General features: G+C 44.4%; 1 protein-coding gene across 1 annotated transcript in view; it reads right to left on the reverse strand.

Moving 5' to 3' along the window:
• Positions 1-24186, reverse strand: part of LOC311000124 (supervillin-like) — a 60494-nt gene that overhangs the window by 16266 nt on the left and 20042 nt on the right. The window contains exons 13-23 of the mRNA XM_083990758.1: positions 18093-18387; positions 16830-16886; positions 15567-15761; positions 15446-15453; positions 13495-14207; positions 9748-10210; positions 5483-5606; positions 4091-4147; positions 2431-2508; positions 1677-1833; positions 573-671 (exon numbers count right to left, since the gene is read on the reverse strand). Of these exons, the coding sequence (XP_083846884.1) occupies positions 573-671; positions 1677-1833; positions 2431-2508; positions 4091-4147; positions 5483-5606; positions 9748-10210; positions 13495-14207; positions 15446-15453; positions 15567-15761; positions 16830-16886; positions 18093-18387 (2246 nt within the window). The remainder of the gene's footprint in view (positions 1-572; positions 672-1676; positions 1834-2430; positions 2509-4090; positions 4148-5482; positions 5607-9747; positions 10211-13494; positions 14208-15445; positions 15454-15566; positions 15762-16829; positions 16887-18092; positions 18388-24186) is intronic.

A 24186-nucleotide genomic window follows, 5' to 3' on the forward strand; every position in this document is an offset into this window, starting at 1 on the left:
GTCACATCTGAGTAGATCTTAAAGGGATAGTATCATTTTTTTTAAAAGTGGGGTTGTATGATCTACAAATAGCCCCTAAGTACTTTAATTGCAGTAGAAGACTCTCTGCACTCCTCCTGTTAGCAATGCCAGCCCATAATAGTCCTGCCCAGAGATTTACAACATACAGTGTTGTGAACAGACCCAAAGAAACGGCCTATTTTCACGACCTAAAAGAGGTTTTACGTGCAAAAAAATACACATTTCCATTGTTCGCTATAATATAATTTTTAAATAGGCCGTTTCTTTGGGTCTGTTCACAACACTGCATGTTGTAAATCTCTGGGCAGGGCTATTATGGGCTGGCGTTGCTAACGGGAGGAGTGCAGAGAGTCTTCTACTGCAATTAAAGTACTTAGGGGCTATTTGTAGATCATACAACCCCACTTTAAAAAAAATGATACTATCCCTTTAATGTGTCTTTCAGTCCACTGAGGTTAAAGTTACAGGACTTCACTGAGAAATCCTCTGTCTGGGTTTTGTTTAGCTGAGGTGGCGGCGATGATGACACGGGACTCTGTGATTTCTCTCACCCTCTTGTGGTTTGTTGACAGCGGGCGCGCTGCTGCTCTTCAGTTTGGTGGAGACTGGTGACAGGATGGGACTGATAACGGAGGAGGAGGCTGCCAGGCCTGCAAACACAAACACAAACACACACACACACATACACACATATATAGGACAATATGTCAGACACAGTGGAGCAATAAGGACATGGAAACTCTATTTTACATCAGTATCTCATCTGGTATTTCCAAGTCCATATTACTGTGCAGTTCTCATTACGTTCTGTCACATCACTGTTTTTCTGTAAAGGGACTGAACCTTTATATGTATCTGTGCACATTGGTTTTGGGATTGTGTGGCCACTGTTTGTTTGTTGTGTTTTAGTTGTTTGTCTTAATGTTGAAAAGCAAATAGACAGTCGACTCGTGTTGCATAGTAAATCACAGTGAATTCAACAACTGTTTTGAATAATTATCTCAAATTCTCAGGTAAATCAATCACAGAAAAAAAAGGATAAAAATAACTGATGCTGTTTTAGGAAACTGATATTTGCATTTAAAGGGTTAGTTCAACATTTTGGCAATAATCCCTATAGTCATAGCAGTAGGTTCGTTACCTCTAATTGTCGGTGCAAGCTATTTTTAGAACGGCGGAGCAGAGCCGCGAGCTGCTCAGAGCTACGCTACGGAGGCTCATGGGATTTCTTGGGTTTCCCTCATCAAACTCATCAAATACACAATCCAACAACTCCACAACGCTCTGGTGGACAAGTTGTGACCTGCACATTCACCACGCTATGAGATAATAACACAACGTTACCAGACAGAGTTGTTTTAGAGGGACATTCATGCAAAATCGCTGATGCACGTTGTTGGATTGTGTATTTGATGAGTTTGATGAGGGAAACCAAGAAATCCCATGAGCCTCCGTAGCGTAGCTCTGAGCAGCTCACGGCTCTGCTCTGCCGTTCAAAAAACAGCTTGCACTGACAATTAAAGGTAACGAACCTACTGCTATGACTATAGGGATTATGGCAATGGGCCAATTTGCCAAAATGTTGAACTATCCCTTTAAGTTAGTCCGATTTATTTTCCAGTGCTCTATCACAGACAACAGGTTTGCCCTCTGACCTTTCTTGACCATCCGTGCAGCCACGGTGTACTGGGTGGAGTCGTTGGCCGCTCCTCGGCCCTTCGACCTCCAGGCGTCCTCACGGGTCGAAATCATCTGTTTCCTCTCCTCGATGGTCATCTGAGTCACCTGAGCCTCGATCTCCTCTCCCATCTTCTGCTCAGACACACACACACACACACACACACACACACACACACACCAGGAGGAAACCAGACAAAATATCAACACATGACTCATCACTAAGTTTTTCTCTCATGCAAAACAATGAACTCTGCACAGTGAGTCCGACTGTCGGGTTTCGTTTCACTCACGTCGGTGTTATTATTAAGAGCTCCATCAAAGCTAAAAAGTAGATCATGGACACCGCTGCATCTACGATATAACACCCTCATCACTTCTGACACGGCTTCACTAAACTTCATGTGACTCCTCTGTTCCCTCTGGAGTTATTATTCATGTAGTAACAGTATCAAACCAGGCAGATATAAAAAGATCTGATGCATCCAAGCGTGCGAGTTGCATGCTCTTCTCACTACTATACTGTATATAATCCTCTCAATAACCACAGTAGAAGTGACGTGTGTCCACCGAACTGTGCTCATGCTGTCGAAATCAAACGACTCAGAGAGAAAGAGAGAGAGAGAGCGAGCGTCCTTCACACCGGACGACGAGGCTGCAAACCGAGCAGGGGAGATAAAAAAAACTGCAGGACATGCAGCAGCTCAGCGCCGCGGGGGCTCACGTCCTTACCTGGCTGTGATGGTCAATGTACTGACACTTTTGGCCGAGTGAGATAGGAGGAGAAAAGGTGGAGGAGAAGACAGGTTCCTGGAGGAGGATGTAGAGGTGGATGGATAAGTGGACGACAGGAAAAGGAAAGAGAGGGGGGAAAAGAAAGGAGGAAAACACTGAACCATGCAAGAAGGAGGATGGAGGATGCAGAGGAGAGAAGCCCAAACTCCAAAACTTATCGATCTGATCCAAACAGCTCTGTAAACAACAACAACCAACATCTGACTTCATTCATTTAAATGAATGAAATCACACACAACAAATCCATCAATGTATTGCTGGCTGCATCTATAAAAAAATACAAAAGCATTTCTAAAGAAAAATATGTGATTGAATCAAAGAGAAATAAGTAATTAGGTTTAAACATGTGCTGTTAGTAACGAAGCAGCAAACTGCAGAAGCCATCGTCTCTTTCACTGAGATTAGAGGTGCATTAGGTGAAAGTTGTTTTATTTAACCTGGTCAAACAGTCCAAAGACAGACAGTAATCAGAACCAAATGTTAACTCAACAAACTAGTTCAATATTTACAGTTAAAACTAGTCCTTTCCTCTCACTGACAGAATCTTATGACATATATTTATTATATTTGAGCGTTCATGTCATAATTTAACTGCAGAATTCAACATGTCTCTTGCTTCACTGAGACGTCCGTCCTTGTTTAAGCTGCATGTTGGACTCAAGTTTATGTCTGTGCCTTAATGATCAGGAGAGTTGTTCTTAGAGGCTTTGATATGTTTTGTTCTTCTGTCCAAATGTATTTATCAGTTCATTACATCTCAGATAAACAAAGCACTGAGGACTTAGTTTAGAAACTGCAGGTTTTAAACTTATAGATTATTTTGTTTTCAAGTCAAAAAAGGCAGATAACATGAAATGTAATGTAGAGAGAGGCCAAACATCATCAGGTTTTCATTCATTCAGTGGTGAACAAACCTGAGATGTTGTGAATGAATGACCCAGTGTTTCTATTCCTGTGCACTGATTTGAAAACATGCATGAAGTCCTAAGTAGCTGCTTTAGTGAACAGGGCAGTGGGAAACAAACAAAACAAACAAAAATCTATGAGAAACATTGACTTTTCTCATGCATATATCGCTTTTTACTGTGAAAATGTCCTCTTACCAATACAACATAATATTTTCTTACCACTTCTAACATGTCTAATTTGTTTTTCTCAGTTATCCAGACGCTACAGTGTCTGTGGAGTAACTTGAATCCAAACAAAGTGCAGCAGAGTTTGAACTAAATGAAAACTGATGAAAACTACACTGATTTACATCTAATTAAATTGATTATTTCATGCTCCTGTAAGACAGAATCAGCAGAGGAGGAGAAAAAAAAAAAAAAAAAAAGCAAAAGCTTCAGCCACTTCTCAGCCACCACCACCATCATCATCATCATCATCATCATCATCATCATCATCATCATCATCATCATCCTGCTGCTGCTGCTACAAGCTGCAAAACGTGGAGCTGCCGAGAAATTCACAAGAAGCAAAAACAGCCTCACACGGCATCCAAGCAAAAAACTGTGAGTGGACGACACAGGTCCCACCGCACGCATACACGCACGCACGCACGCCGACCAACCGGCTTCAGGCCGTCAACGGGTCTTACCCACAGCTGCTCAGACACAGACACAGCAGAGTAGTCTTGAACGACCACCCCTTCCTCCTGAGGGGTTAAAAACAGGGGAAGTGCTTGGTCAGAGGGAGAAGGAGGAGGGGTGGGTTGTAGGAGGGGGAGGGAGGGGGCGACCATTGTTGGTTTAATGGGTTTAGGGGTGAGACTGCCTGGAGGATTACCATCCAGGGTTTAGGCAGACAGTCTCCCCACTGAATACTAATGTGAAGTAGACGAGCTGCAGGGAGAAAAGAGGCCTAAATAAATCCCGAAAATCAGACGTTTCTTTCAGCTTTGAAATTTACTGTTTAAACTAATACTGACACATAGAAACTTGTATAAGAGATCCTGGAATCGTTTCAAAGTGTCTGTCTCCTGAGGTTTAAGTGAAACTTATCCTGAAGCTTACTCACATCTGATCCTGTAAAAAAAAGAAAAAAAAAGAAAAAGAGAACAATTTCACACCCAGTGCTGCTAAACGCTGCTAATTCCTACAAAAGAACAGACTGGGCCATATGTTTTGGTGTTTACAGTCTTACAGTCCACGAGGGGGCTGGATGCTGCAGGGATCTGGACGCCTGGGCTCAAACAACAGATGGACTAAATGGGGGGGAAATGAAAGGAGCACTTAGCTAAAAAGAGCAGAGAGGACGGGAGCTGGCATGGCAACCGTGAAGGATGGGGGATGAAATGTGGCACTGGTGTTTACTCTGCTAAACCATAATACCACCAGGGTGGGTGATATTAGAGAGAAATCAATTCCCTTTTCTGGAGACATATAGATCTGACTACACAATGTGGCAAAAGGAAATGGGTTGAAGAGTGTTTAGAGAGTTTATTATTTCCTTAAACTTTGGTTATGTTAATATAGGAATCAGCAGCAGAGCCTGAATTAGAGCAAACAGCTGTTTCATTATAAGAAAAAAATCCAATTTAATCATTTAGGAGTGAAATGATTCGAGTTGTAACCTCGATTTCTTATTGCAAACGTCAACCACACTGCAGATCCTCGGGTTAAATTTAGAGGATGCGTCATAATTCATGAGCAAACACAGTTTTGTTTACAGTGATAGTTTGGTTGGGGAGACAGTTGGTGCTGCAGAGCCTCTGCACAATGCACACCAGTGCTTTGTAAAAAAAACAAACAAAAAAAGGGCAGCAACATTCAGGACAATGGAGAAGTCTGACAAAATGTAAAGTCACGCACACCGTGGAGCCACGGTTTGTAGAGCTGCCTCGAGTTGAACACAGAGATTAGATGAGAGTGATGGAGTTAATACTGAAGCTGTTTCAAACTCTACATGGTGTAATAATAACGTTATGTCTATAAATGCCTTGTTGATGTTTTGTTGAATGACACCACACACGTGTCTGTTCTGAGCTGACCTTCGTCTGCTCCGTCTCCCACACCTCAGCCTGCTGCTCGGTGGACGCCACTTTGGACACTTCTTGTTTCTTGTTGATCCTGTTCCTCCAGTCCTCCTCACCGCTCTTCTTCAGCAGCGCCACCCTGAGACAAGACAGAAAACACAGGACGACAGCGTTACAGCCTCTGTTACAAGTGTTTAAGTCTTGATTATTGTTTGTGTGAAGTTCTCCAACCCGATCGTGTTTTATATGTGAGGAGGTGGAGATTTACTCTTCCCATATGATTGAAAAGATTTCAGCTTATCCACTCACTGGTCACTTTATCGTTGTTAAAGGGATAGTTCAACATTTTGGCAAAGTTGTTTTTGAGGCAAATGCAGAGACTGCTTGCCGAAAAACTGCCCCCCAACGGGAACATTTGCATGAATTTCCCTCTAAAACAACTCGGTCTCATAACGTTACATTATTATCTCATAGCGTGGTGAATGTCCACCAGAGCGTTTTGGAGTTGTTGGATTGTGTATTTGATGAGTTTGATGAGGGAAACCAAGAAATCCCATGAGCCTCCGTAGCGTAGCTCTGAGCAGCTCGCGGCTCTGCTCCGCCGTTCTAAAAATAGCTTGCACCGACAATTAAAGGTAACAAACCTACTCCTAAAATTATAGGGATTATGGCAATGGGCTAATTTGCCAAAATGTTGAACTATCCCTTTAATGCAAACATCTAACAGGCCAATCACATGGCAGCAACTTGATAACATTTACACGCGTAGACGTGTCGATCAAGACGATCTGCTGATGTTCAAACTGAGATGAAAGGTGATTTACGATGTGACTTTGAACGCAGCGTGGTCACAAACTGCTGATTCACTGGGATTTTCATGTTTTTTTTCCAGACAAAAGAAGATTTAAAAAACGTTGTTCTGATGAGTCTCGATTTCTGCTGCAGCGTTCAGACAGTAGCGACACAGTTTGTCATAAACGATGTAAAATCATGGATCCATCCTGCCTTGTATGAGCAGTCCAGGCTGCTGGTGGTGATGTGATGGTGTCGGGGAGATTTTGGTGACCCTTTAATTTATAGGCCGTTAATTACATAATAATGTCAAGAAATAGCCAATAAATAATGGTCAATTTCATAGTAATGTCGAGAAATATAGCCAAGAAATAACGATTGATTGTGTAAAAAAAGCCTAGAAATATCGGTCAATTGCAAGGACTTCTGGCCTTTCCCAAAAAATTCAAAGCATGAAAAGCATGTGTAATCTTTTGTCTTTATTAACAAAAACATGACATCACTATGAAATTGACCGTTATTTCTAGGCTATTTCTTGACATTATCACATAATTATCACATAATTAGCAGCCTGTAAATTAAAGGGTTACCGAGATTTCCTTAGCACCTACTGATCTTGAGCCTCCAGAAGCTCAGGGACGAAGCTCAGCAGTGGTTAGATCAAGTTTCAAAAGTTTACAACTTGGTTAATTTATTTGTTGTGACTAGTTTGAACCTCTTGAATTGCTCTGCACTGACAGTTGTTGGGATTTATCTGTTTTTAAGAATCAATTGTGGCTGAAATTGCTTTTTGCAGGATGCTAGTAAACTATTATCATTTCCATTATGTCCATCAAGGTCATGAGAAAAAAGGGTGAAAAACTAGGTCAGGTTTCTGCTCGGCGGCCGGCGAACGTGACGGTTGAAACGGCCTCTGAAGGCAGCAGGAGCAGCGCTGATAACGGATGGCTGAGGGGTAAAAGCAAAAAGTGTGTCACAGTTTGTCTCCGCTGTTGGAGCGTGGACGGGGCAGAAATGAGGGCAACGAGGAGGAATCTGCTGAATCTCAGAGGAGTTGTCCTGTCCTGTCCACACACACACACACACACACACACACATAGAGCTCTGTGCCGGCTGCCAGGAGAAACACAATGATGCTAAAAATGAAAATCTCTCACCTTCAAAAGAAAGAAAACGTGAAGGAAACGGAGGAACAAACCTACATTTGTCTTCTGCAAGGACGGCGCAGGGAGAGGCCTGATTCTGTCTGACGCTGTTAATTTATGAGACACCGACTTTTGACCCAGCGAGCAGGAAATCTCTCTGTCGGAGTCTGACGCCTCGGTTTTCATTTTGTAAGGTGCACTGATGGGATCCAAGTTGGAACGCTGCTTGTAACTTTTCCAGGATGGTTTGTTTTTCAAGCAGCTAAAATTAGATGCTGCTTTGTCTGGAAAACTGAGGCTGATATTATAAAAGAGGGTAGGATGAGTGCTTATTATTATTATTATTATAGTGTTATTAACAGTGTTTTGCACATGGAGATCAGTGTGTTCAGACTTTATTGATCATGTTTGATGATGTTTTTAAGCCAGATTAGCAACTTTTCTGCAGGTTTTCATATAGACTGTCAAAGTGTGTTTTCATGTCTTTTGGTCAAACTTCACTCTGGTATTCACAAGATTCAATGACGAATGTTTATTGATACAAAATGCCTGATGTCTTTCTATCCTTGGACGACCTCTGGGCTTCTGTGCAAAATTACAGCTCAGCATTTTGCTCGTTTAGTCCTGACAGATACCAAAACATGAGGTTTAACATTCATCTCTTAATTCAGGGTCTCTGCAGGTTTCACCAGCTCAAATTTAAGACTTTTAAAGACCTTTTAAGACCATTATGGATGAAATTAAAGACCTATCATGACAAATAAAAAACGTATAAAAGAAATGAGGAGTCACAAAATAAAAAATTGATTGCAATATATAAGTTGCGTGTAAGGCTTGTTTGTAGTTGAAAATACATTCAATAAAGCACAATGAAGTGTCGCAGGAGCATTTTATTGAGCATTTGCGGTAGCGAGGGCTCTACCATAACATTTTTCCCAAGGAGCACGCCTAAAGTGAACTATTTGGGGGCACAAAAAGAAATTGGGGAGCGAAATTAAAAATGTTTATGGAACATATTATTTATTTAATTCACTGGCAACCAACAGGCTTTAAGCCTTGAATACACACACAGAATACCATAACTCCATTTCTCACCTCACACAGTGGTGCGCTGACAACCATCTGCACCTCAATGTGTCCAATTATTATTATTATATTAATAGTAATATTATATTATTCATAAATTGATTTTAGCAAATATTTGCTACACCTTTCTCCACTATATACTGTTTTCTGTTGGGCTCTTTTATGCTTTAACTTGAATAAACAGGATTTTACTTTTTCTTTGGTTTTGTTCTTCTTCTTTTTTGGTCTTTACACATTTTTTTTTTTTTTTTGGATCGGTGCACGGTAACTTTGTTAAAAAAGGTGCTACATTAATGAAGTTTATTGTTACATTATCATTATAGTAGATTTTTGTAACAACAGTAGGCTATGTTAAAGGGATAGTTCACCCAAAATTGAAATTGCACTCATTATCTCCTAACCCTCATGTGGACTAAGGGCTGGGAGAAGTTTCAGAGTGCTCCGTGGCTTCTCTGAGTTACAGGGGGTCTCGGCGTAGCAGTGCATGTCCATATAACGGTTGTCAATGGATACCAACTGTCTTTGTAACAAAAAGACACACCAAAAAACATCCAAATACCTCCATGCTGCTCGTATGTAATGTCCGTCTTGTATTGAAGCCCCGAAATGCAAAATTGTCCCGAAAAAAATTAAATAAGTCTATATTTCAAGCTTGTTTTGTAGCGGAAGCTTCTTGAAGCTCCTCTTCCCGGTTCGTCCAAATTGGACGAACCGGGAAGAGGAGCTTCCTAAAAAACAAGCTTAAAATATAGACTTATTTAATTTTTTTTCGGGACAATTTTGCATTTCGGGGCTTCAATACAAGACGGACATTACATACGAGCAGCATGGAGGTATTTGGATGTTTTTTGGTGTGTCTTTTTGTTACGAAGACAGTTGGTATCCATTTGCAACCGTTATATGGACATGCACTGCTACGCCGAGACCCCCTGTAACTCAGAGAAGCCACGGATAACTCTGAAACTTCTCCCAGCCCTTAGTCCACATGAGGGGGAGTAGATAATGAGGGGGAGTAGATAATGAGAAATTTCAATTTTGGGTGAACTATCCCTTTAATGAAGTTTATTGTTACATTATCATTATAGTAGATTTTTGTAACAACAGTAGGCTATGTTAATGATGTTAAATCAGTTATTAGTTTCAGACAGATGGGCAGATTCTGGAGTTTCCTGGTTTCAGTGTCACCACCATTTGACCTGACAAAAAATGTCATAATTCAAATGTATGTTAAATAAAAACCCGACCGCGAGGACTCACCTCTCCCTGATAGACATCTGTTTGGACATGCTGTCGGACAGCTGGTCTTCAGAACCCGTGGGGGACAGCAGGTCTCCTGAGTGGACGCTGTGCCTGCTGAAGTCCTCGCTGGGGTCCAGGGGCAGCGACTGGGACTTGACCAGGGCCTGGGGGAAGGACTGGGGTTTGGGCGGCGTCTGCGGAGGCACCTGAGGTTTGGGCTGAGGCTGGGGGGCCGTCTGTGGGAACGGCTTCGGGAGTGCCTGGACGAAGCCCTGAGGTTTGGGCTGGGTCTGAGGGGACTGGGTGAACGGTTTGGGGTACGTGGGCGGGGGCTGGGGGGCGATGAAGGACGAGGGTTTGGGGAGCGTCTGAGGAGGGGGCTGCGGCTGCTGCGGCTGCTGGCTGCCCGACACGTGAGACACCGTCCTGGAGGACACTTTAGCGATCAGTGGCCTCAGTGGAGCAGGATGATCCAGCAACTCTGAAAAGAGGAGGACACAGGACACGAGTCATGTAGTTGCAATGTGTGAGATTAACGTCGACTCTTCAGAGTAATGTGCATGTTCACAGACACCTGACATCCACAATATTACTGTGTTTTTTCTTGATTTTCGTGCTTAGAATCAGATTTAAAAAGGGACAACGAGGAGTTTCTCCATTGGCAGAACGAAAAATTCCGCAACAATAAAAAAGTCTCACGTTAATGTGGATGAATCTACGTTACCCACACTTAATGGGCCCATTTTCGATAAATATATGGTTTTGTCTCTATGGTTATTTTGTTATTATTAGTGGTGGCGGAAATGCTGGGCGAGCCGACCAGCTTTCTTTACTTTCGGTTTTGTGGCGAGTCATGAGAATAACGCCGCCGAATCGCCGTTTATGGTGGAACTACGATGGTATCTGATGGTCTTCGAGGCAAAGTAGATGCTTTTGAAAGGATATCCTATAGTATAACAAATGATATTGATAAATATAATGAGAAATGGGGAATGTTTTTAAGACTATATTCTTTACAGGGTAGCTAAAATACAGTATATCTGCATACACTGGTCATTATGGGCTGTTCTTGGGGGGCTGGTGTGGAAATGAAGGTGGAGGTGGACTGGGTGTAATACAGGGATCTGTTAACTGGAAGACTACCTGTGGACAGTGAATTTCACATGGGACAATCAAAGTCAAAGTCAGCTTTATTGGCAATTCCACAATATGTACGGGACATAAGAGAATCGAAATTGTGTTACTCTCAGACCCTCGGTGCAGACAGTAGACAGACAGACAATAAACATTTAAAATGTTTTAATGAATAGACACGCAACAGTGTGAAGGTTGTCTCCTGGTAAGACTGCTTAACATATTGAGCAGGGACTCATTTTACTTGTCTTGGACTTCTTATGTACTTATTTTATTTTATTGTTTTTACTTTTATGTTTTATCGTCATAATAAGATTGTGTATTTTAATTTTTCCTTTTTTTTTTTTTTACTGGTTTTTAGTTTGGTCTTGTAAAACTCAATAAAAGTTGAATCATAAAAAAAGACGCAGTGTGGGTGCCTTAAAATCCACCTGCAGCAGGTTGAACATGAGATAACAGAAAACATGAATGTGCAGTAGCCTGTGGGCATGTTGGAGTTTACCTAGCTATAGAAAATAGAGCTGCACAATTAATCACAATGTAATTGAAATTGCAATGTGGCCAAGGGCAATGTTGCAGCAGAGATGTCCTCAACAACAAATCACATCCTCTAGATTTAAAGAGACTTTTTATATTTTTTAAGTAAAAATGCATCATGCAGCCCTAGTAGAAACCAAACTCTTTTTTCTATGTGGTATTTCTCCTCTAAATGAACCTTTCTGACAACACACAGCGTTTTCTGATCTGTTACATCATTGTTTAATGCATCAGCAGGGATCATATTAAATCACACTGACAGACGCAGGCGATTCTTTTAAGGCTCATCAGCTAAAATACCAAAACAACCTCTGATATCCTATGAGCTTTATGGATTTTGTATAAACAAACCTGCTGATAGGGCAGATCATGATGCTCATAGTTGTCCAGTATAGACATGAACGTGCATGTGCATGTCAGCAAATGTACACAGGTCTCTATTAAATTACAGTTTAACCAGTTTTCATCCATATGCACAGTAGGTTTGTAGGGAAAAGCTAAATTAAAACCACACAAAGTCTGTTGTGTCTCTGTATTTATCACATAATGTGGATAAAAATCTGTCTGTGTTGGAGCAAACTGTGTGATTCAGATGTGTCTGACTTTTATCTATTAATGTAGGACTGCACAAAACTCAAATAACACACAAATAATAACTTATCAGACCAGACTTAACTTATCAAACATTAGATGATAAGTTAAAAAATAAATGTTAATAAAACATTTTCTGCAAAGATAGAATCAGATAAATTAAAGGGATTGTGGTCAAATTGGGTACATTACTGTAGCTTATAATTAATACTCAATTGCCACCTTTACTGCACTATCAAGGAGACTTGTGTGTTTTGTGAGTGTGACGTCTTTTAATCAGATATTTATAGTTGTTTAAGTGAATTGACAGGCAGATGTGTAATGTTTCTACCACCATGTATATCACTGTGTGTTTATATACGTATATGGAGTGTTTTAGGTGCTAAATTGTCTTTTGAATCCTGGACGTCCCTGAAAAGAGAAAAACTAAATAAATCTGTCCATGTGTCCACATCACAGACACTCTCCTCCTATTTGGGACAAAACAATCTGGTCCCTACAAGAGAAGCCGTCAGGCGGAAGACATCAGTCTTTTGTTGAGGTGGTGCTCTGAGCTGGTGTCATACATAATGCAGCGATAAGTCCCCGGGGGGAATTAAAGTGTAAATCGGTGCAAGTCCCTGTAACCTCATCGCGCTGTTGTGTAGTAAAACAGCCTAAACTTTAGTTAAGCTCCGTCCATGCAGAACTAAGTGAGAGTACGGCCTGCAGACAAGGCGTCCATTGTGTCCTTTTCTGTCCTCTACCTGCTTCATATAAGTGCCGGACAATTGTTCTGCGCTCTCTCTCTCACTGAGTGCTTTCATCTTTGTGTGTGTGTGTGTGTGTGTGTGTTGTTTGTGTGTGTGTGCATGCATGGGAAAAAGACCACCCCTGGACACGTTGTGCATTAGGACATAAAAGCAGGTCAGGTCCATCACTGTGTTGTATGAATGAATGTATGTATACCGGTATGTGTGTGTGTGCAAACGGTGAACTCACAGGCGTGATGTGGTGCATTTTTTTTTTTTCTTTCGTTAAGGCCACGACAGTGAGCGACACACAGTTTGATCCGTTAGCTGACAAACGGCGTGTCAGGAGAGGGGCTTCCTGTTTCTAGACAAAGAGAGCCACGAGGCAAATGCATGGAGAAATATGCTAATTAGATGCAGCCTCAGACATCTCTCTCTCTCTCTCTCTCTCTCTCTCTCTCTCTGAGCCAAATCAAATACCCCCAGCTGGGACTGGAAGTGTGTGTGCAGTCGACAGAGAGCAATCATGCGTGGGAGCATGCTGCATAAGACAATGAGGATAATGAGAGCAGCCCCTTTCCCTATAGACATTGCCTCCTCTTTAATTTTTTTGTCACTCCCTTTCTTTTATTCCTGCTCCTCTCTTCCTCTCCCTCTTTTTTTTTAAATCTTTAAATTCATTTTCACACCCATCTCAGGTTTTTCCTTTCACCCGCCCTGTCATCCTCTGCCCTCTTTACAGTAAGTCACCACCAGAGTGTAAGCCTCGTACCTGAGACGCCCGCCTGGCTCCGGCCGCCGCTCCTCTCCTTCTCCTTCTCCCTCTCCTGTGTGGATGAGCCGTGAGCCGCTGCAGCCTCTCTCAGGTAGCCTCCTCTTCCTCTTCCTCCTCCTCCTCCTCCTCCTCCTCCCTCTGCTCTCTCTCTGCTCTCCTGGGAGTCTCCTCCGTCTGCAGCAGCTCTCCAGCCGGGCAGATGCTCTGACTCGCCCCTCCACAGACAGGGCTCAGCAGAGTGCACGGGCTGAGGAGGAGGATGAGGATGCTGCTGCTGCTGCTGCTGCTGCCGGACGTCCCTGTCTCTGTCTCTGTCCCTGTCCCTGTCCCTGTCTCTGTCTCTATCGGGGGAGTGCAGCTTCCCCTTAGTGCCGCCGCCTTGGCTCTCGTCTGTGGCTCCTCCCTGCTGTCTCCCCCTAACCTCCTCCTCTTGCTGCTGCTGCTGCTGCTGCTGCTCTCTCCAGCTCTCCGCCACAGCCTCCCCCTGCTGCCTGTGACCGGCGGGAGGAGCCCCCACTCTCTCTCGGCTCTCGGCGAGGAGAGGAGGAGGAGGAGGAGGAGGAGGAGGAGGGGGGGAGGAGGAGGAGTTGTTGGGCTCGGGGTCGCCGGCGCTCTGGCTCATGGAGAAGTACCTCAGCGCCCTCTCCTGGTGGCTGCTGCTGGAAGCCTGTTGCTGTTGTTGTTGTTGTTGTTGTTGTTGGGCAGCAACTCTGAAAGAGGAGGACACAGGACACGAGTCACGTAGTTGCAATGTGTGAGATTAACGTTGACTCTTCAGAGTAATGTGCATGTTCACAGACACCTGACATCCACAATATTACTGTGTTTTTTTTTTTGATTTTCGTGCTTAGAATCAGATTTAAAGGGACAACGAGGAGTTTCTCCATCGGCAGGACGAAAAATTCCGCGACAATAAAAAAGTCTCACGTTAATGTGGATGAATCTACGTTACCCACACTTGAATGAATGAATGAATGAATTTATTTATTTCGGTATATCAAACTTATATAACCGAAAGGGTGTAGGTTGAAGCCAAAGCTTATATACCCCTACCCCTTTTACCTTAAAAAATTTAAATTAAATTAAATTAAAAATATATATATATATAGGCCTACGCATTAATACAATAGGATCAGATCACAGACATTTGAAATTAATCAGTACACTTAAATTTCTGATCACAACAAAATAAAGAATTGTACACAGCGCATAACCCAAAATAGTACAAAATCATTGAACTTAATTTTCCATACTGTAACGAGAAATTATGTTGTTCTTATAAAGTTTTTTAAAGCCGACTAGAGTACAGCATAATTTAATATTTTCAGGACAATTATTCCAGATGTTAACCCCTCTAACAGACACTTAATGGGCCCATTTTCGATATCGTTTTGTCTCTATCGTTATTTTGTTATTATTAGTGGTGGTGGAAGCGTTTCCTTACTTTCGGTTTCGCAGCGAGTCATGAGAATAACGCCGCCGAATCACCGTTTATGGTCGGAACTACGACGGTATGTGATCGTGTTCGAGGCTCATAAATGTAGTGTGAAAACGCTTCGCTAGAGTTAGGCAAAGTAGCTGCTTTTGAAAGGATATCCGGTAACACTTTATTTTAAGGGGTCCTTGTTCCTGTGTATCTACCTAATTAATTACAGTGTAATTACCTATGTAACCGTATGTAATAACATGTACTTACATTGTAAATACATAGTGTATTTTGGTGTACTTACAGGTCCTTGTTACACTTGTAATAAGAAATGCTTGTGCAAAGAGAGAGGCCACTTTGGCATTTCTTATTACAAGTGTAACAAGGACCTGTAAGTACACTAAAATACACTATGTATTTACAATGTAAGTACATGTTATTACATACGGTTACATAGGTAATTACACTGTAATTAATTAGGTAGATACACAGGAACAAGGACCCCTTAAAATAATGTTTTACAGGATATCCTATAGTATAACAAATGATATTGATAAATATAATGAGAAATGGGGCTCTGGCTCATGGAGAAGTACCTCAGCAGCGCCCTCTCCTGGTGGCTGCTGCTGGAAGCCTGTTGCTGCTGTTGCTGTTGCTGTTGTTGTTGGGCAGGGATGTAGGGGACGGCGGTGGACTTCCCTCGGTGGAGGAGATCGCCGCCGTCGTCATCATCGTTGTCGGTTACCTTGGTGACGGACGCTTGGGAGGTGACCGCCGCCACGGATCGAACCAGAGAAGCCGACAAGGGCTCCAGTTTGATCTCGCCTCCGTTCCTCAGCTGCAGGGAACAACAGCGGGAGTCGTGTCAGAGGCGTCAGGATGGAGAGAATCGCAACAGAGGAGCCAGAAGAAGAGGGGACGACGGATTAAATATAATAAAGGTCGAGGCAGGGACGTTATAAATGAATAAAAAGACATTTGTATGTTAGAGGACGTGAGAGAGACACATAGAGAGGAAAACAATCAAAGCAAATTACTGTCATTCACAAAACAGCAGCAGGAAGTAGAGATGTTAACACAACTGACTCATTTATAACGAAATATCACACAATAATATGACAAAAGCATTTTACAAAGTATGAAACTGACAGTGGAATCAAATATAAGAAAATACACTGATAACCTTTCATATTTCATATAATATTAAATATCTTAATGAAGCCAAAGCCGATTGAGACATTTCATTTATATTGTGTGGTGTTTATATAAACTGAGCTTTAAAGATCACAAAATTATAACTACCGATGACTAAAATAGCCTTAAACACAATGGCTCTAGCACAATTAACATCTATCTAGCTCGTGTATGTACATTATAATGAACAGTGGTGGTTTTCTTCCTCTGTTCAGTGCAACCATCCAATGTTTTTGCAGTATTATGCAGCCGTCTGTGAGATGCTCAAACTCCACACCAGGCTTTTCTCTACTGATTCTTTCTTGTTGCAATTCAAGGTCTTGAGTATTGACTCTTACACAAGGCCAGATCCATCCGTATACTCCGTCCCTTGGTAAGCTGTTTTTTTTTTTTGCTGGTTTATTCAGGTTCATACGAGGCCTGAATAAAGTAGCAGGCACATTTAGCACTCAAACAGCTCATGCTTGTTATGCAATGAACAAGCATGTCGCAGAACACGGCTCCCATGACAAAAGGAGCTACGGAAAACAAACAGAGCGTCCTAAACTTCTAAAAAAAACGTCACAGTTCAACAGCCGTTTAAACCATAAAAATACACAGATGAACACCAACAAGCTCATCACTACTAAAAGCTGCAGGAAGCATCCACTGCCAAACCAAGACTGGTCAACGAAACCAATCACACGCTCTGCACAGGCGGCAGGGGTCTTACATGTTCTCCCTCTAAGTTGTGGTTAGACGCTGCAGAGGTTGCAGGTGGTTCGGGTTCCTGTGTGGACACCAGTGATCGACTATGATTGACAGCTGAGAGGTGGGGGCGAGGTAAAGCTACCATCCAATAGCTGATTATGTCGCTGTGTCTTAAACAACATGTTGGGGATTGTAGCACAAATAGACAAAGGAACCATTTCTAATCCTTATTTCAAGTATCAGTGCGAGAGTATTTCATTATGTGATGCTAATACCCAGAGATCCATCCAGTCGTCCATCGAGGGAAACTGGTGCACTGCTAAAAACTCACTGTGCTAAGTGCAAGTGACCTGGAAGTGAGTTGTCTTGTCTGTAGCTGCTGGGCTTGTTCAGAGGATCCTACTGTACATCCATGTAACGCTTTGATAATGTTGTAGTGCTATTTATTTCTATTCACTTTAAAGCTGCAACAATTAATCAAACAATAATCGATTATTACATTAATCGTCAACTGTTTTGATAATTGAATAATCGGTTTGTGTAGTTTTTTAAGAAAAAAAAGGTCCAGATTCTCTGATTTCATCTTCTTAAATGTGAATATTTCTGGTTTCTTTGTTCCTTCATGATAATAAACTGAGTATCTCTTTGGGTTGTGGACAAAACAAGACATTTGAGGACGTCATCTTTGCTGTAACATTTCCATATTTCGCACATTCTGTGTCATAAACTGTTAAATAAACTCCTCTGTTGCTCACCCTGAGCTTTCTCCTGGTTTTCCCTGTTAAAAGGGTTTTCCATGGAGTTTTTCCTCAGTCGATGTGAGGGTCTAAGGACAGAGGATGTTGTTACGATGCCATGTAAAGCCCTTTGAGAAAAACTGTTTGTAAAAAAACGGGCTATACAAATAAAATTGCCTTGCCTTGCCTCATCTTGTTGTTTGGGAAACACTGATTGACATTTTTCAACATTTTTTAACATTTTATTGACCAAACAACTAATCGATCTTTAAATAAACAACAGATTAATCGATAATGAAAATAATCGCCAGCTGCAGCCCTAATTCACTTGTGATGGTTTTTGTACATCTGATGTTGTTTCTGCGTGAAATGATTGAATTATGAATCTCTAATTTCTTCTCCTCACTATATGTAGGGTTAGGGTTTTTTTCTATTTCTTTTCTATTAGTTGTTCTCCTATGTAGGAAAATGTCACATTTTTATTACTGTTTGTATAGCACCAGTGTTTTCTACCAAAGAAAAGTTCAATAAAAGCTAAACCTTTGTACCTGATCCACCTCTCCTTGAGTGATGGGCTGAGTCTGAAACCGGGCGTTGGCCCTGCGCTGCCGCGTGTCCCCCCGGGCCCCGTCAGCGGTCTGGCCTGTACCTGTAGGCTGAGCGAGGCGGGTGAACAGAGCCATCTTCTCCGCCAGGCTGAGGGTGGACAGGTCGGGCTCGTCCAGGAAAGACGATAACTGTCTGTCTCCTTCTGCCCCGCCATGCAGAGCTTGAACTGGTCTCTGGAGCTCCTGGGTCTCCGGCTCCTGCACTGCTGAGCTCGGCTGGGAGGAGGCCTGGATGCTGAGGGAGGGACGTGGGACATTTTAAAAGTCCTCTTTGCAACCAGGAAGTGTTTATGTCTTAATCACAGCAGTACTGTACATGGCTTTGCTTACTGAAAAATGCTAAATCCTGAATAGGCTTTATGCACAGCTCCACTACTTCCTGAACTTAAACAAGCTCCTTTATTTCCTGTCTCACATTATTGGACAAACTGATTAATCCAGGTGTGTCTGAGTAGTCACAATGGTCAGACACACCTGGATTAATCAGTTTGTCCAATAATGTAAGACAGGAAATAAAGGAGCTTGTTTAAGTTCAGGAAGTAGTGGAGCTGTGCATAAAACCTATTTAAGTAGCTTAAATGTATAACTCAAGGTTTCCTAAATGTCATAATGGTTACACATTATATGGGTGTCTAAAACTAAATAGCAGGTCATATCTTTACACGACGGTATCGTTACATATATCAATTTCAATGATAAAACACTAAATCCACCTCCCTTTGACTTGGTTCTTTTAGATATCCTGTCACCTGTATGAATGAAAATCTACATAAATGAGTATTTAAAGGGATACTTCACCCAAAATCGATAATAATGCTACTCTCATGCCAAGGAAGGGTTCAGAGAACTTTCCGAGTCATCAAAACGCTTTTGGAGTTCCTGGGTCGGTCCGGCTGGCAGCGGATTTCCATATAATGGCGGCGGATAGAGCTCAGTTTGAATCGTTCCAAAACACACACTATGAAACATCCAGATACCTCCATACTGCTCGTCTGTACTGACCCAAGTGTCCTGAAGCCGCCACATGAAAAAGTTGTTGGGAAAAAATTATTTGATCTCTGTCATCCTTGTTGTAGCAGTAGTGCAAACATCAACAGAGCCACTGGGAGATACTACTACAACAAGGATAAAAACAGAGATCACATTGATTTTCTCCTATCAACTTTTTCATGTGGCGGCTTCAGGACACTTGGGTCAGTACAGAGGAGCAGTATGGAGGTATCTGGATGTTTCATAGTGTGTGTTTTGGATGATTCAAAAGTGAACTCTATCCGCCGCCATTATATAAAAATCTGTTGCCAGCCGGACCGACCCAGGAACTCCTAAAGCGTTTTGATGACTCTGAAAGTTCTCCAAACCCTTCCTTGGCATGACGGTGTAGAAAAGGCCACAAAGTTACTGTGTATTTGTTGTTGTTATGATGTGTTAGAGCGCTAGATGGTTGATGTGCGAGCGGAGCCCCCTGCTGGTATTATGACGTAATTGGCCGCACTCGTTCATGTGACGGTGTTTTCTGGCTGCAGTGAGTGAGGAGTGAGGAGTAACTGTCGGGCCACCTGTTCGTGCTATGGCGACTGTCTGTGCGTGAATGAAGCATGTAAGTACGTCTGGATGGGTTATGAGAGTGTTGGATGTATGCTAGTGCATTTGTGAACATTTGAGCTGTATGTTGTGATTGTAGCACTCGCCATGCTATGGCCGTTGTGGACGCTAATGTCCGCTAGCTTAATTAACGAGCGAGTGTAACGAGTGTCACGTGATATGCCCGTGTTTATATTGATCGTTATCATGCTGGTTATTCAGCGCGCTGTTGCGCAGAGTACTGTGTTAATTATAAGAGGGATTTATGACTGTGTTCATATTATGTTTCTCTGATAGTTCTGGTTAGCTAAGCTATTTACCTAGCTTTAATTGTGTCAGTGCTAAATGCTACTGAATCCGAGCTAAGTGGTTTGATTTATTGATGATTATTTACTCATTCATTTATTTGTCATTTTATGTTTAGAACCACAGAACAATCGCCTGTAAGAAGAGAAATAAACAGGATCAGAAACAGTCAGTGGCCTCCTCTTTATTCAGTCTCTGAAGATTCGGCTTAAAGTGGTGTTCTGGCCGACACACCGAAGTGAACTCAGTGATAACCCCTGTGCCAGCTGCATACACCTAGTGTCTCCACTACATTTAATGGTCCTTCGAGCCGGATCACAGAGTTCACATCAGAGATGGATCAGTCTTCAGAGTATGAGGCTCGTGGTGCACGCCCCAAACGACATCGTCGTCCCCCAGCCCGCTACGCAGACTATGATGTGGATCATCTGGGCTACATGAGTCAGAGATACAGAGAGGACGCAGAGGCTCATCATCAGGAGGGAAGGGCCAGGATGACCCCCCTCACCCGAGACCATGGTTCCCCCCCTCGGAGCCACAGGCAGAGGCGGGATGCTGTTCTTCAAGAGATGGACTTGTGCTACGGTGCTGAGGACCCCCAGCACATCCCAGAGTATCAGCTAGCCCCCCTGCAGTCACCAGAGAGGGAGCTGGGGGAACTGTTCCATGAGCGCTCTCCTCTTCTATATCCAGTGCTGCGTCCCAGACACCCACCAGAGGATCTGAAGGTAGAATTAGAGGACATATGTCAAGAGAGACACCTCCTCCAGCAGAGCCAGCGTCGCATGTCAGCAGATCTGGTGGAGCTCAGAGCACTGCGAACCGAGATGAGACAGTTAGTGGACGCTGTTCAGAATCTACAAAGCCCCTCTTCTCCGCATATGTATCAGCCTGAACCCACGTGGCCACCGCCACCAGCTACACCTGCTGCACCTGCGCCACCAGCTGAAGAGGATGAGTGGCCTGCACCACCACCGTGGCCAGATTCAGTGACGACGGGACAGTTACCTGCTGACTTACCACCCCCGCCACCACCACATCACAGTGTTCAGACAACCGTTGAGCTTCCATACATCAAAGAAGAGGCTTTATCGCCCCCCACTAAGCCGCCTGGGAGCCTGTTCCAGGCTCAGTGGTCAACATATGGCATTGCTCCTGCTGCAAGACCGCCTGACAACCCTGCCTATTCTCCACGTCCCTGGTTTAAGCCAGTTCATCCCCCACCGCTGTCTAGTTTGCCTCCAGCTGAGCCCAAGTCTTCTGCAGTGTACGGTGCTGTCAAGAGTGAGTCAGGACGCAACTCCCAGCAGCTTCCTGGTGGATCATGGATGCAGCCACAACCATTGCCTCCAGTCAGGACCTCCCACGTTCCTGAGTCCAGCTACTATGGACCCCGCCCAACCATTCGCAACTTCTCTCATCGTGACCCAAGTGAGTTTGCTCGTCTTAAGCTCTCATTAGAGAACCTGTTACCCCCGAGCGCCTCAGAACTGTTTAAGTATCAGGTACTGGTCGATCACCTGCAACTAGAAGAGGCCCGGTTGATAGCAGACGCTTACCTTAACTCGCCAACGCCCTTCTCCGACACGATGGCTGCACTGAATGATAAATTCGGCCAACCACATCAGATCGCATTGAGGCGTATTGCTGCTGTGTTGGACTCACCAGATATCAGGCGGGGAGATGTTGCTGCGTTCGAGAAGTTTGCACTCCAAGTACAGTCGCTGGTCGGGATGTTGAGGACATTAGGCTCTGAAGGAGAAGCAGAGTTACAGTGTGGCTCACATGTTGCTCGCCTGCTAAGTAAGTTACCACCTGAGCAGAGAGCTGAGTTTCGTCGCTGCATGTTCCATCGAGGCTCACGGACTCACACCTTACCTGATCTGTCAGAGTGGCTGAAGTATGAGTCCTGGTGTCAGGACTCTGAAGGACAGTTAGCAGCGAGAGGGGCTAGGGAGAGACCAGTGCCCCGACCGGATGGTCGTCAGAGTTATCGGCCCACTACTGTCCTCCATGGTGGAAACGCAGATAAGAAACCAGCTGTTCAAGCCCCCGGCAGCTCCTTTAAAGGAATCAAGAGTAAGCCTTACTGTCCATTCTGCAATAATGAGGAGCACTATCTCAGCCAGTGTGCAGCAGTTTCCAGGCTGACCAAGGACCAGCTGACAGAGTGGATAAAGAGCAACAAGAGGTGCTGGCGCTGTGCACGGTCACATCAAGCTGCACAGTGCAACCTGAAGAAGCCATGTAGCCTCTGCCAGGGAAAACACCTGCAGGTGCTGCATGAGGTCAACGTGAGGCCCCCTAAGGCGTCGACAGCAGCACCAGAGGTGGCGAGCCATGCTACGAGAGCCACAACGGAGGTGCTGTATCTGGACCGACCCGCAGAAGGTAGCCGAGTCCTGCTGAAAGTCGTGAGAGTCTGCATTCACTATGGTCGCCGAACACTCCACACCTACGCCATATTGGATGACGGTTCTGAGAGAACCATGCTGCTGCCAGATGCTGCAGAGAAGTTGGGAGTTCAAGGATCCCCTGAGGACTTACCGCTACGCACCATCAGACAAGAGGTCCAGACGCTCCGGGGTGCATCAGTGTCGTTCGCCATTTCTGCCCCTGCAAGGCCAAAGGTCAAGTTCAAGATTACAGGTGCATTCACCACCGCCCGCATCGGACTGGCTGATCATACCTACCCCATGGAGCAGCTCAGAAAGACTTACAAGCACCTCGTTGGCCTTCCTATACGGACCCTCATGGACGTGAAACCTACGCTGCTCATCGGGAGTGATCATCCCCACCTCATCACCCCCGTTGAACCCGTCAGGTTGGGACCTCCAGGAGGACCTGCTGCCATCCACACGAAGCTGGGTTGGACCCTACAGGGCCCTGCTAGTGTAGTCCGCCACCTCGCTCAACCACAGCAGTGCTTCTTCACGACAGTAGCCCCCCAAGAAAGTGAGTTGATGAGGCATGTTGAGAGACTATGGCAGGTCGATACCGTCCCATTCAGGAGCGAGAAGCTCGTCACTCGTTCAAAGCAAGACCAGGAGGCCATCAGCATTCTGGAGTCCAAGACCACCAGAGTAGAGGTCGACGACATACTCCGTTATGCCACCCCCCTGCTGCGCCGGAGGGACATGCCTCTCCTCCAGGCTACAAAAGAAGCGGTCATGCCCATTCTGCGGGGCGTGGAACGGCGACTGGCCAAAGATCCTGCACAAGCTGCGGCCTACAAGGTGGAGATGGAGAAACTGATCAAAGCCGGCTCCGTCATCAAATGTGGTCCTGAAGCACCAGCTGAGGAAGGTCAAGAGGCTTGGTATATCCCCCACCATATGGTCAGCCATAATGGCAAGAACAGACTGGTCTTCAACTGTTCCCACCAGTACCGCGGACAGAGCCTCAACGATTACCTGTTGCCTGGGCCGACTTTGGGAGCCTCACTTCTGGGAGTCCTGCTACGCTTCCGAGAACATGCAGTGGCAATTAGTGGAGACATAAAGGGCATGTTCCATCAGGTTCGTCTCCTCTCAGAAGACCGTGCCCTCCTCCGCTTTGTCTGGCGTGACATCAGTCAAGAGGAGCCTCCTGCGGTGTATGAGTGGCAGGTACTACCGTTCGGAACGACGTGTAGCCCGTGCTGCGCCACGTTTGCCTTACAGCGCCACGTCAACGACCACAGCCAGCCAGACGAAGATGTGAGGATCTCAGTCGAGAAATGTTTCTATGTGGACAATTGTCTCCAGAGCGTGCCCACCATCGCTGAAGCAAGGCAACTGGTCGACAAGTTGCGAACCCTCTTGGCATCTGCTGGGTTCGAGCTACGTCAATGGGCCAGCAATGAACCAGGGGTCATAGGTCACCTGCCTGAAGAAAGCCGCTCACCTAGCGTGGAGCTATGGCTAGCGCAGGACAAGACGGACGCTCCGGAGTCCACGCTAGGGCTGAGCTGGCTTTTCCACACGGACGTCCTCGGCTACAAGCACCGCCAAGTCAATTATGGTGTCCCCACAATGCGCAACATATACAAGGTTCTTGCGAGTCAGTATGACCCGCTGGGGTTCATCCTGCCCTACACCACCCGGGCTAAGGTACTGGTCCGGCACCTTTGGGATAAGCACCGGGGCTGGGACGACCCGCTGCTTCC

This window comes from Trachurus trachurus (genome assembly GCF_905171665.1).
Source record: "Trachurus trachurus genome assembly, chromosome: 17".
Lineage (NCBI taxonomy): Eukaryota > Metazoa > Chordata > Actinopteri > Carangiformes > Carangidae > Trachurus > Trachurus trachurus.